Here is a 14,275-nt window from a genome sequence, read left to right as displayed (position 1 = left end):
CCTATCAAAAACCCTTTCTCGCTCTAGAATTCTCACCGCTTTTCACATCGATTGAGCAGCTACCCGTCTATCCGCATTGAATCTTCGCCGTTCCACCCGTCGCATTCATGGCCAAGCAGTCGACGAGTCATCGAGGAGCCTACCCCGAGTATTAAAAAGTTGGTCGACTACCCCCAACCCTACTCCCGAGCCCATTCTACCCATTTTTTTCTCCACCCCTCTGCCTATGTCTGAGCCCTGGTAGTTCGTTAGTCGTCATCCGCCATGGCCATGCCGCGGGAGAAGATTACATGGTACAAACAACAGTCGTCGGCGTGATGTGCCGAAACAGTGTGGAGATCCGCTTCAGGACATCCGACGCCAAGCCCACAGCGAGGTGGGCCAACCTTCGAGCTATATGGAGCCATGCTTGGAAGGGAAGAGCGACCCCATGGTCTTGGCGGAGGTCACGGAGGAGGAAGCAATTACTGTTGATGTCGCGACTACGACCAGCGGGACATGCGGGCTCTTCTCCATGGTGGAGGGAGAGGAGCAAGTCTGTGCCGCACTCCTAAAGGGGCACTGTGCAACAGTGGCACACTTCTAGTGGAGTGCAAGGATGCCGCTGTGGTCATGAAAATCCTTGCAGAGCCGGAGATCGTCAGAACTGAGCGATACTCGCGTCCGTGCAGAGCACCCACACGGTCGACCGAGAGCGCCGCCAACTCCGTATCAACGAGTTGTGGCGCACTTGGCCCTTCGAGGAGCTCGAGGTTGAGGACGACAAGGAGGTGAAGCAACACAACAAGATGTCAAGGTATACATCGGTGGCTCCGATGGGTTGACTTGAATGGCCAATGACGGCGAGGCCAGTGGCTCCGGCGCAGGGATCATCGACCTCGCCTTTGACGCGGAGGAGTAGGATTTATTAGTTTTTATTATTAGAGATCCTCTTTGTTGTAGAAAAAAAACTAAACTAGTTAAAATGACTCGACGATGGCCTTATTTAAATATGGTCGGACGACAAGCGATCAACTAGATGTCTGCAAATAATTGGTATGTCCATTTGGTAAACACGTTTGGATGTATTAAACTTTCAAACAAATTATGCGGAAAAGTTTCATTGAACGTATACTTGTACTGATTATGGTATACTTCTACTATATACTCCCTTTGTTCCAGAATAAGTGTCTTAACTTTGTGCTAACTTAGTGTAAAATTATACTAATGTTAATACACTTATTTTTGGAAGGAGTGAGTATTTATATATCTTCGAAATTCTTTGTCCAAGGGCGTAGGGTGGTAGGGTCGTATAAATCCCCGTCTGGGACGCACTTGCGTCAGAAGCGATTCCTTGATCCCTGGAAAAAAAGGAGGAAAAAAAGAAGAAGCGATTCCTTGATACAACTAGGCCAAAGCTGCGTGTGTAACCCTAAATAAACAAGACCAAGATATAAACGAAGGAAACAGGGGAGAAGGCCCGCGCTGCTACTGCCCGCCGCACACCTATCTCCCACCACCTCCCCCCCTCCTTCGTATCTACAAGGCGGCGGCGGACGGCCGAGATGGCGGCGGCGGTGTCGCGCGACGACGAGCTGGTGGTCAAGTCCCCCAGCGACAACCGTTCCTACCGCCTCCTCCGCCTCGCCAATGGCCTCTGCGCCCTCCTCATCCACGACCCCGAGATCTACGCCGACGGCGGCCCTGCCCCCAAGCCAAACGAAGACGTGGACATGGACGACGGGGACGACGAGGAAGATGGTGACGAGGACGACGACGAAGATGACGAAGAGTATAGCGACGAGGAGGGGGAGGATGACGACGACGAAGAAGGCGAGGAGGACGAGGATGGGAGCGAGCCCAAGAGGAAGAAGGACAAGGGCAGCTCCGAGCCGGTCATTAAGAAGGTACCGACGAGTTTTGCCCTCAGAGACCTGCACTTGTTCTATTCAATCTAATTTGGCTAGTACATTGGATCACTCTCCTCTGTGGTGGCCGTGATGCTGCTATTATGAACGTTAGCTGGATCTAGCATAATTTAGTGGCATTGACAACGATCAGACACGTGGATCATAACCGATGGAATGTAAATTGAACTGTTGAAAATAATTCGTGTGTCGAAGTGGTTAGAACCAATTGCTAGCTTGACGGACAGGATTGCAAATCTGGAAGGTGCATTTTGATAGCCGCGAGTATTGCTGCCTGTTGCAAGTTTGATGTTTGGTTTTGCTTTTTCTTACATGACACATCGAAATTTCAGGCTGCTGCTGCAGTGTGTGTTGGAATGGGCAGTTTTGCGGACCCTCCAAAGGCACAGGGTTTGGCTCATTTTCTAGGTATGCAATCATTGTCATCTTCGTTTTACCTATCTTGTATTATGGCTGATCATATGCATCAGTTAAAAGCTTAAAACTACTAAGCCTTCTGTTCGACACTATCCAAAAGTTGGAGGGAACTAGTCTGATGATATGTACGCTCTAGCTTATAGTAATATCAGAGTGTGCTGAATTTCTGCAGAGCACATGCTTTTTATGGGGAGCTCTGTTTTTCCTGATGAAAACGAGGTTTGTACAATGTCTATGCTTTTACGCCCCTTCTTCTGTTCTGTGAGTCAACCCTGAGATTACCCGTGTCTGAAAGTTATATGTGTTTTTATTGTCCTTTCCCCTTATTTCAATTACCATCACATGCTCTGCTTGGATCAATGTTGTTTTGGTAGAAAAATATTGAAGCATTTTGGCAGTGCACAGCATATAGTGGTTATATACATGATGATACTCTGCTATATTTGTCAAAACCTGACCTATGTGGTTACTAGACTAAGAGCATCTCCAACAGCAGACTAAAAATGTTGCTACGAAATCCAGTTTTTGAGGAGAGAGAAGATTTAGGTAGCCAATTTTTTTTCTGCTTTTACATCCGACCTGAAAACTGGATACCTAAATTTTAAGCTTCTAATTCGAATAATATTAAACTCATGTCAAATAGCAAATAAAACACAAACAGTACTTAATTATTATATGGTTCATCAATCCACAATCCAAAACTCAACACAATTTCCAAAAGAAACAAACAAAAATACCTTGGGGGGATTCCGTCGAACACTTAAGGGGCACCGAGCTTGATTTCGGCTGGTGGAGCTTGCCTGGTCCGAGAAGGTCGCTGGATGGCTAGCAAAGGCACCTGGAGGGACCCAGGGGCGGTGGGGAGCCGGGACTGCGGCCCACTCTGGCAGCGCCGAGCTGCCCGAGCACCTAGAGCTCGGCACAAAGCCGCGGCTCAACGGTGGTCGCGGGGGTCTCGTGCGCGTTGCATGGCTGCTAATTGACCTTGGCGGGTAGCGGGGGACGGCCGGAGTCGACACAAAATACACCTTATAAACAGAAACGACGGTGTGACATACTAATGAACCATAAGAATAAAATATAAACTTGCCTTGTGTTAGGGCTCAGACAAAAACCTGAAACATCTTTGTTTATAAGTGCCAATATAGTACTTGATCCTGCACACCATAGGGCTATAGTGGGCTGCTACATCGCAGCTAGCCGAAATGTAGCAGCCCTTTGTCCACTATGACAGTTCTAATGCTGGTCTGCTTGCACAGTACCCATGCTACAATGATTTACATAGTCCTTGAGCTTTTATATTCCTTTGACCTTAATTTTGTAGAGTTGGTGAATGCTTTTATTGCAATTTGATAAATATTCTTATGTAGTATGACAGTTACCTGTCCAAACATGGTGGTTCATCCAATGCTTTTACTGAAACTGAGTACACATGCTATCATTTTGAGGTCAATCGTGAGTATCTTAAGGGAGCCTTAGACAGGTAGTTAGCTATTCTTCATTCTATCATTCTTAATCTGTAACATAAATGTTGAGTTCAGGTTTATACTAATACATGGTTTTGATTCCATGCTTAGATTTTCTCAGTTCTTTGTATCACCTCTTGTTAAGGCTGAAGCTATGGACCGCGAGATATTAGCAGTAGACTCAGGTATGTGTTTTTCCTTTCTGTCTAACCAGTAACCACTGCTAGTTATTGTTTCACTGTCTAAATTATGCATAACTTTGTTGCTTCAACTATTATCTTATGTTAGAGTTCAATCAAGTTCTGCAAAGCGATAGCTGCCGCCTTTACCAACTGCAGTCCCATACTTGCTCTCAAGGGCACCCATTGAATAGATTTACCTGGGGTATGCTTATCATTTGGTTATTTTAATGTCATGATATCCATTGAATTATACTGGGGCTGAACTTTTGAGATTATCTGTAGGAAACAAGAAAAGCTTGTCGAATGCAATGGGCAGTGGAATCAATCTAAGGGAAGAGATTTTGCAAATGTACATGAGTAACTATCATGGAGGGATGATGAAGCTAGTTATAATTGGGGGAGGTGGGGCTGGTTACCTATTTTAATTGTATGTTCACTAAATAAATGAATTCATGCTCTTCTTTTGCTATTAATTATCTGTATGTTTCATTTGTTTCAGAACCCCTTGACACTCTAGAAGCCTGGACCATAGAGCTATTCAGTGAAGTTAAAGCTGGTCCTCTGTTAGAAATAAGTCCAAAGTCTGATATGCCTTTCTGGAAATCTGGTAAACTTTATAAGCTAGAGGCTGTCAGAGATGTTCACAGTCTTTTCCTGTCATGGACACTTCCTTGCCTGCACAAGGAATACATGAAGAAACCAGAAGATTACTTGGCACATCTCCTTGGTCATGGTAAATAACTCCCGCGTACCTATAGCTGTAACCTTTTGCTGTTCCGTTCAGGTGCTGTACCTTTAATCAATGGTTGAATACTAAGCATGCTGTTGATTCACCCTTCAAATATTTTTTTCATCACGTTTTCTTCTTTCAAGGGGTTTCAGGCTGTTTAATGGTAGCCCTTCTTCCCTGTAGGTTCAAATCCTGACAACAAATTCACATTTATTTAATATGATTGTATCAGTTAGATTACCTGATTGAATATACATTCTTATGCATTGTCCCCTTGTGGGCTGTGCTGTTTATGCCCTCACCTGAAGCGATTTGCTGAAATGTCCATTCTTCACTCAGGGTTATCTTATTTTGTGTTAACCTCTGGTAACTTATGTACTCTTTGCAGAACAGCATCTTTACAGAACTTTTTGCATAATAAAGACAATTTATTTTTGAATAGATTCTAATGCTGGTTGCTATCTTTGTTTAATGTTAATTTGGAGCATGCAGAAGTTTCATCTCATGTAATCACGCCCTGCCATTTAGCATCTGACCATTTTGTTTCTATTTTCAGAGGGCAAGGGAAGCTTGCTATATTTTTTGAAAGCTAAAGGTTGGGCTAGCACATTGAGTGCTGGCGTTGGCACTGGAGGAACACAACGATCCTCATATGCCTATATCTTTGAGATGTCTATCCGCCTTTCTGATTCTGGACTTAAAAATGTATGCAGGTTCATACGATGCTTGCCTTTCTTGTTTTATCTGAGTATTTTTGTTAGTTGAAACTCCTTTTCTCCTCGCATCAAAGTATTTTATTCTTTACATCATTTTTGCGGAACTGTTGTAGTTAACAACTACCAGCAAATGCCTTCTGCTAAGGAACATGTGATTGATTGTAGTTGGCATCATTTTCTTCCATGAAGTTGGCTGCCAAACATTGTTGAGACTAATATTCATCAGAAAATTTATAAGTAGCGGCAATTCATCCAATCTTTTGATAATTCTTGCATTCACATGTCTCTTACTATTTTACTTCCTAGGGAAGCACAATGATACATTTTCTGACATGGAATGCTTTTGCAGCTCTTCGAGGTCATTACAGCTGTGTACCAATATATAAATTTACTTAAGCAGTCTGAGCCGCAAGAATGGATATTTAAGGAACTTCAGGATATTGGGTACATGGAATTCAGATTTGCAGAAGAGCAACCCCCAGATGATTATGTAGTAGATCTTGCAGGTCATCACCTTTTCCATCTTGTTTCGCTTAATTTGTTTATGATGGATGCAGGGCTTACTTAAATTCTACTTTGCAGAAAATATGCTATTTTATTCTGAAAAACACATAATTTCTGGAGAATATATTTATGAGGGATGGGAACCAGAGTTAGTCAAGCATGTTCTGAGCTTCTTTCATCCAGACAACATGAGAGTTGACATACTGAGCAGATCATTTGATAAACAGTCCCAAGGTAAGCAGTCCGTCTTGCCAGTCTTTTGGGGGGGCTGGTTAATGCACAATGCTCCTATGCCAGGCTCGTGAACACTAGACTTGTGCTACATGATGCGAGTTGTTTGAAGTTTCAAGTCAACACTGTTATTTCAACATTTGATGCTCGTTTGTTGAATCATGACTCGATATTGCTAACAATTGTACTAGTAAAATGAGATGCCTCATCTTGTGATCATCATTATTATTTTTTCTCCTTAATGTAGTGTATAAAACACGGGAATCCTTTTTTTTCATAATGGTATGATATGTAGAAATAATAATAATAATAATAATAATAATAACAATAATAATAATAGTAATAATAATAATACGTATTATTATTATTACTATTATTATTATTGTTATTATTATTATTATTATTATTATTTCATGCTTTGGCCTAGCCATACAATTTCCATAGATGAAACTCATTCTGTTTGTGGAATTATATGAAGTAACCGCTTGTTGGCTTTGGAGGGCTTAATTTGACATATTGTTTACCCCACATGCTGTGGAGAGTTGGAATTCTAACTATGAGACAGGGACCAAGTCACAGTTTGTTCAACTGCATAACATGCCCGATTGTTTCATGATTTTGCATTTCTAATGCAGTCTGTTTCCTGCAGCCATTAGATGTGAACCATGGTTTGGTTCACAGTACATTGAAGAGGATATTCCGCCATCTTTGATTGAAAGCTGGAGAAATCCTGTGGAGATAGATGGTAATTTTCATTTACCTCGGAAGAATGAATACATCCCAGGGGACTTCAGTCTGCGGAATGCTAGCATTCCTAAATCCTCAAACGATGATAATCCTCGATGTATTGTGGATGAACCATTCATAAAGCTCTGGCACAAGATGGATATTACATTTAATGTTCCTCGTGCCAATGCATACTTTTTGATTTCTGTCAAGGATGGCTGTAGCAGCCTCAGAAACTCTGTTCTGACAGATCTGTTTGCAAACCTTCTTAAAGATGAGCTAAATGAGGTCCTCTATCAGGTGGGTATTATTGAATTTGTTTCAACGTCTGTTTTATGAGCTTACCGTAGTTTTTTATTTATTTTCATGGTGCTGCTACTATTTGTCATTATTGAACTTAATCAAGAGTGGCTGAGATTTACATCTAATACAGGGCCTGACCATCAGTTAGATACCTGACTTTTGCAGCAGATCCAAATTTTGTTATTGATGCAAAAACTCGAGCGTAGGAATCATCTGTTGACTACTAAAAATTATTTATGCATTTTATTTCACGATGTTCCTTGTTTTACTCACTAAGGCCTAGATGCTGTAAATAATGATACAACCCAGCCACCTACTATCCGATGTTTCGGTTTGCTGTCTTGCTTTTCTGATCAGATATCAGAACTCTCGTCCATGTTCCCCTCTTTTTAGTATTTGCAATATTATTAATTTTGAAATCACAGTATCTACAATCTTGTCGACTATTGTTAAATGGTTTGACCTATCTGAGCTATTTCTTGCAACTGGTTTATAAACCTCCCAGGCTTATGTGGCTAAACTCGAGACATCATTATCTGTCGTTGGTAGCAACCTTGAGCTAAAGCTTTATGGTTACAATGACAAGCTGGCCATCCTGCTGTCCCACATCTTGGCTGCTTCTCAGTCCTTTTCTCCAAAGATGGATAGGTTTGAGGTAATGTATCTTTATGCTGAACACATGATTGATTATTTTGAAATATAAGTGTGACAACGTGAAAGAATATTTCTTATGTTTGCGTGGATTTTAAATTTTGTGCTGAACACATGATAGTTTATTTCGAAATATAAGTGTGACAACGTGAAAGAATATTTCTTATGTTTGCGTGGATTTTAAATTTCGTGCTGAACACATGATAGATTATTTCGAAATATAAGTGTGACAACGTGAAAGAATATTTCTTACGTTTGCATGGATTTAAATTTTGTGTTCTGTACCTTTTCCTTTAACATCCACCACAAAAATGGCTAACTCAATGACGATTTTTCTTGTAATTATTGATACAATCAGATTATTTCGAAATATGTGTGACAACGTGAACACATGATAGATTATTTCGAGATATAAGTGTGACAACGTGAACACATGATAGATTATTTCGAAATATAAGTGTGACAACGTGAAAGAATATTTCTTATGTTTGTGTGGATTTTAAATTTTGTGTTCTGTACCTTTTCCTTTAACGTCCACCACAAAAATGGATAACTTAAGTGACCTTTCTTGTAATAATTGTTGATATAATCAGATTAGGCAAACAATGCATTCCTTTGATCCTACTGTATTTTTTCTGTCTTATTAATTGACATAGTTACCCTCCAGTGAGAGAAGCGCATGAATTGACTGCAGCCTAACCAGCTATTTGACTGGCTTATACAGTTTCTTGCGGTATTCACCTCGCTAGTTGTTAACATATGGAGAACGTAGTTCAAGAAAACACATAACCATCCATAAACTTCTGCACCTTAGTATTTATATATATATTGTTTTATTGTGCACTCATTAGGTCATCAAGGAGGACTTGGAAAGAGCTTACAGAAACACGAATATGAAACCTATGAGCCATTCCACCTACTTGAGGCTACAGTTCTTACGTCAAATATTCTGGGACGTCAATGAAAAATTGAAAGTTCTTGCGACGTTAACCTTTTCAGATCTGGCAGCATTTGTTCCAGAGCTCCTTTCTCAGGTAAGGGTAACAAATGCTCTTTGTTTCTCCAGTATTTCTGGTGCTGCCTGTTCTTACATGTGTCAAATGATATCAAAAGACGAAAGATGCTTTGCTGAAAGTATGGTTCTGATAAGGAAATGTTTGGTTTTTTTTTTTTTGTATCATGTATACATTTGCTAGACTTTAGAAACCATTTCCTGTTTGGACACATGCAGTTACACATCGAGGGCCTATGTCATGGTAACCTGTCAGGAGAGGAAGCGATAAATATATCAAAAATATTCCAGAACACTTTGTCAGGCCAGACACTGTCAGTGGAGGCAAGACATGGTGAAAGAGTTCTTTGCATTCCTCATGGTGCAAATTTTATTAGAAGTGTACGTGTGAAGAATGATCTTGAAGAGAATTCTGTGGTTGAGGTGGGCTATGTTCCAGTTCCCTGTTTTATTAGATACTGTTTGAATTATAACTGGTCTTGAAGAGAACTTTATTAGAAGTTTACTGAAGCATAACACTTTTGCATGTTTCTTTAGATGCTGTTTAAATTATTAATTATATGTTGAATCACATCCAGGTCCTGAACATTTTCACTGTGATAGTATCATGTATGTCGAATAGCCTACTATGTGAAATGCAACCACTTTGAATGCATAGGCATCCGACCTAACCTCAAGAAACATGCGCAAGTGTACCTCGAGGCTGCTCTTCTATTTTAATTTTAATTTGTCAATTTAGGTTAATCAGGCAACCTTCTGATATACCACTTCTTGTCAGGTTTATTTTCCAGTTGAGCAAGACATTGGAAAGGAGTCAACAAGGCTCAGAGCTATTACAGATCTTTTCAGCAATATCATTGAAGAACCTTGCTTTGATCAGCTGAGGTATAATTTATTTTCTTGTTTTCTAGACAAAGTGTGAGTGCCAAGTAGTGTAGTCCAATCGATAATACAGCACTCACAGTATTTGTTCAAGCTCATCTCACACACAAACCAATGAGGCACCCAGTATTAGAAATACTACTTACAGTGGGCCATGCATACTCCTATCCCTATTAAATGACATACTACTGCAACCACTAATCTTTCTTTTACAGTACTAAAGTACAAGTAGAAAGTGGAAATATTGCAATTAGAGCACTTGTGATGTCCTCAATGAGAATTGTTGTGAAAAGACACTTTCCAAAATAAGTGTGCACTTGTGATGTCCTCAATGAGAATTGTTGTGAAAAGACACTTTCCTAAATAAGTGCACATATTTCAAAGTGGTTGGAGTATTATGGATTTATTTTCAAAATAAGTTCTATACACAATGTTTTTTCTTTTTGCAAGGTTGGTCAGAACCAAAATAGTTTTGCCGGAGATCACCTTTTTTTTCGGGAGGGAGTATACTTTTGTTACTATTTGTATTCTGCAACAACCTTGCTAATTGATTTTCTTGGCATTCCAATGATAGAACGAAGGAGCAGCTTGGCTATACTGTGGACTCCAGTCCAAGGATGACTTACCGCCTGCTGGCGTATTGTTTTCGAGTTATGTCCTCCAAGTATAGCCCTGTTTACCTGCAAAGCAGGATTGATAACTTTATTGATGGTTTGTCTGCTTTGCTGGTATGCTACTCTCCTACACATTTCTGTGTTAGCCCTTCATTTTATTAGACTATCTTATAGTCACCTGACCTGACAGAAAATATATGTTAATCAACATATTTATCTAAGTACTAAGGGCCTGTTTGGTTGGAAGCTAACTTTTCCATACTTTGCCACACATTTTTTTCTAAAATTGCCTAACTTCGGCATGTCTAAGAGAATCTTGCCACACTTTTTGAGTGTATTATGACATATGGGGCTTATTTGTCACAAAAAGGAATCTCGCCTAAGGTGTGGCTAAAACCAAACACTTATATAACTCGGTTAAACTCACTTAACTTGAGGTGTGGCAACGTGTTGCTAGGAACCAAACAGCCCCTAAGATGTTGGTGACATGCTTCGTGCATCAATTTTATTCTCGTAACAGCACAATGATGTTTATCTCTGACTGATGGAAATCCTGCACTCATGTTTTGATTAATCTTTGTTGACATTTACCTTTATTCTAAGCAAGAATGCCTAAACAAATTGCCTTTGAGATGTTTCTTCATGGTATATTTCAAAATGAACTTTGCTTGACTTATGCAGTCTTAACAAAGTATACTTTTTTGGTGTATTCCTTTCTTTTAATCATGTATATCCATGTCTTCACTGGAAAAGAATGTCTTACATAAATATTCATGTTCATATTTGAATATGAAATTCCCATATACTCCCTCTGTTCCTAAATATTTGTCTTTTTAGAGATTTCAAATGTACTACCACATATGGATGTACTCCCTCCGTCCGGAAATACTTGTCCTAGAAATGGATAAAATGGATGTATCTATAACTAAAATAAGTCTAGATACAACCATTTCTAGGACAAGTATTTTCGGACGGAGGGAGTATATAGACATATTTTAGAGTGTAGATTCACTCATTTTGCTCCGTATGTAGTCACTTGTTGAAATCTCTAGAAAGACAAATATTTAGGAACGGAGGGAGTACAACTTTTCTCAGTTATACTGATATTTTTATGCTGTTCATGCAATTGGAAAACACAAGATATCTCAAGCTTTTGGAATTCTATTCTATTTTTCATAGAGTTTCCTTGATCCCGTTGTAGTTGAAGTTGAATTCTCAAAACATCAAGTTGTTAGTGAAATATTGTTACCTGTCGCTATATTTCATACTGTGTTTTGTGGACAAACTTCGTTAATTTATGAAAACTGAAAAATCAATTAATTGTAATCTCACAATTACTTGCATTTGGTCAATACCTGTGTGCTTTGAAGGATGGGCTTGAGGAGGAGACTTTTGAGCATCACAAGAGTGGGCTAATAGCTCAAAAACTCGAGAAGGATCCTTCCCTTAGCTATCAAACTGGCGATTACTGGTCGCAGATTACCGACAAAAGGTATAACTTCTTTCCTGCTACATGTCTATGCATCATTTAGAACTTATGTGAAACAAATTAAGTATCTACCTAAGGCTGAATCATTTGAGGTCAGGACTATGGGTATTCATGGGTTGGGTCTGACCACTCAACCTACACAATTAAACCCATGCCACATATTTTCATGTGGTGTTGGTATGGTTATGTATAAACAGTGGAACCCTTCCTCTTCCTCTTTCCTTGCTACAATAGTATGTAGGGCGCTTTATCACGAGCACCTCCTCACCATTCTATGATGCAATGCATGATGTGGTATAAACCATTTTGCCATTGAACCCGTTTGTTTCCCTGAGCTGGTTTGAATTTCAGCCAAAAACCGTCCTAGGCAGCACAAAACATTCAAAACTGAAAATATACCGTTAGTGTTATGTGGACATACTGGACTTTTAACCGTTCATTCAGTTATGGGTACAAATTATCCAGGCCGTGTGCTTCATAACCTTGTCCAATGCCCAGGCCTGTTCACAGTGTAAGTGCTGACAACAAATTGCCATAAAGCTGCAGGCCAATAACTGGCCGGGAACTAGTTGGAAATGACCAGTTTTTTTTTTCATTTAGCTTGGTAACCAGTGTTTCTGCATGTTTCACTTTTGTAATAGGAAGTAGTGCTTATAAAAGCAGCGATGTCTCATAATCTGCAGAATTTGTAACTTTGGTCACTTGGGCAAAAGAAACCCATGTGCAACCTGACAAATATTTTGAGCTGCATGTAGTTTCAAATAATATGTCATGGATCGCGTGAGTACTTCACTTCCGTTCTTTACTGATGGATTTGATTAATGCTTCATGTATCCTTTCATCCCTCACATATATAGTCTCATGTTGTGGAAAAATCCAATTATAGGTATATGTTTGATATGTCAAAACTGGAAGCTGAAGAGCTAAGGACAGTTGGGAAGGAGGACGTCATCAGTTGGTACAATACCTACATAAGATCATCTTCTCCAACACGTAGACGATTGGCAATACATGTGTATGGTTGCAACCCGGATATTGCTGAGGCTGCCACGCTGCAAGAGCAGTCATGGACTGCAATTGATGATGTTGAATCCTTGAAGGGTTCTTCCCAATTTTATCCTAGCCTCTGCTGAGGGAAGTGGATCATGTTTGTTTGGTACAATGCCTACATAGGATCATCTCCGAAGCTCAGATGGCTATGTATCATTTGTGTGGCTGCAGCTTTGTGCATCTCTTACCATAGTTGATACATAAAACAATCATCTACAGAAAATCATTTGTGTGGCTACCTCCACCAAGCTGCAAGAGCATCCCTGTACCATAGTTGATACATAAAACAATCATCTACAGAAAATCCACCACATTCATTAATTGGTCTGCAGCTTGTAAATTGATGAGCATCCATTCGGTATTAAAGGGTATTCTTCTGCTGGTAAGATTTAGTATAGTGTTGTATAGTGCAGCATGCACATCATTTTTGAACTAGTAAGTGCTCCTTTCTTCAACTTGTACCCAGAAAAATGTAATCTTCCGCCTATGTGGGCCCAGTTAATCAATATTGTGGATCTTTTTTTTTTACTTTATATTGTATGATTTGTCAAGATAGGTGGAATTGCTACTGAATTTCATTTTTCTTTATATAAGCTCAACAACAGCTTACATTTGGGCTATCCTCCAATATTACCTTGTTTTTCAGCCAGTAACTAATGGTTTCTTTTCTTTCTCAAACATATGCAATGCTGACAATAAAAATACGAGCTCAGAATCTCAGTTTTCCATTCATGACCTAATGTGTTTTTCCTCTTGATGACACGTGTGCTGACAATCAAAACATGAGTTGAGCTCATCTATTGTGCCATGTATTTCATCCAGGTTTCCTTGGCTATACATACATGAGCGTTGCTTGCTGTCAAAAATAGAAATAAAAATGCATGAATGTTGTTCGAGGGCTGTCGGGCAATTTTCTCTCTTCATACTTAACATGTCAAGTTTGGCCTTGTGGCCCTGTAGGTCAAACATTGTACCTTACCCATGATGATTTGCTCTCTGGCCGTACCGGTCGGACGAGAAAACCATCGTACGCAGAGCAGTTTCGTTACCCATATGGCCATATCCCAAATCTAAATTGAATGTAATTGCCGCTCTATTCTAGAAATGCCCCATTGGAATCTGGTCGCCGTCAGCCCATCGCCCGTGTGGCTAGCACCAGAATGACTGCTACAGATTGCGAGGAAATCCTTGCAGCAGTTGTTTCTCGCAACAGGTCCATGCGTCCATGAGTCCACGATGGCGGTCTACGTACACGGCTTAAGCTTGGGAACAAGCAAGCAGCTTGGCACCTGGCATGGCACGCCGAGCACACACGCATACTGACCAGATGCGTCGGTGGGAAATGGGCAGCCTGCTTTCGAACTTGGTATTCTTCGGCTCTAGATCGCCTTGGCC

At 40.2% G+C, this 14,275-nt stretch overlaps 1 protein-coding gene across 1 annotated transcript; it reads left to right on the top strand.

Moving 5' to 3' along the window:
* The first annotated feature begins 1,432 nt into the window (after positions 1 to 1,432).
* LOC125551397 (nardilysin-like) lies at positions 1,433 to 13,408 on the top strand. The gene is made up of 19 exons (XM_048714621.1): positions 1,433 to 1,886; positions 2,240 to 2,315; positions 2,497 to 2,543; positions 3,695 to 3,807; positions 3,902 to 3,975; positions 4,079 to 4,174; positions 4,255 to 4,374; positions 4,472 to 4,705; positions 5,259 to 5,407; positions 5,768 to 5,924; positions 6,001 to 6,156; positions 6,803 to 7,179; positions 7,688 to 7,837; positions 8,685 to 8,867; positions 9,065 to 9,268; positions 9,624 to 9,730; positions 10,302 to 10,455; positions 11,712 to 11,833; positions 12,717 to 13,408. Exons 1-19 carry the CDS (start codon positions 1,545 to 1,547, stop codon positions 12,961 to 12,963), a joined length of 3,108 nt encoding a protein of 1,035 aa, XP_048570578.1. The 5' UTR covers positions 1,433 to 1,544; the 3' UTR covers positions 12,964 to 13,408.
* The last annotated feature ends 867 nt before the right edge of the window (positions 13,409 to 14,275 follow it).

Source organism: Triticum urartu, chromosome 4 (genome assembly GCF_003073215.2).
Source record: "Triticum urartu cultivar G1812 chromosome 4, Tu2.1, whole genome shotgun sequence".
Lineage (NCBI taxonomy): Eukaryota > Viridiplantae > Streptophyta > Magnoliopsida > Poales > Poaceae > Triticum > Triticum urartu.
This window is presented reverse-complemented; position numbering and strand designations above follow the sequence as displayed.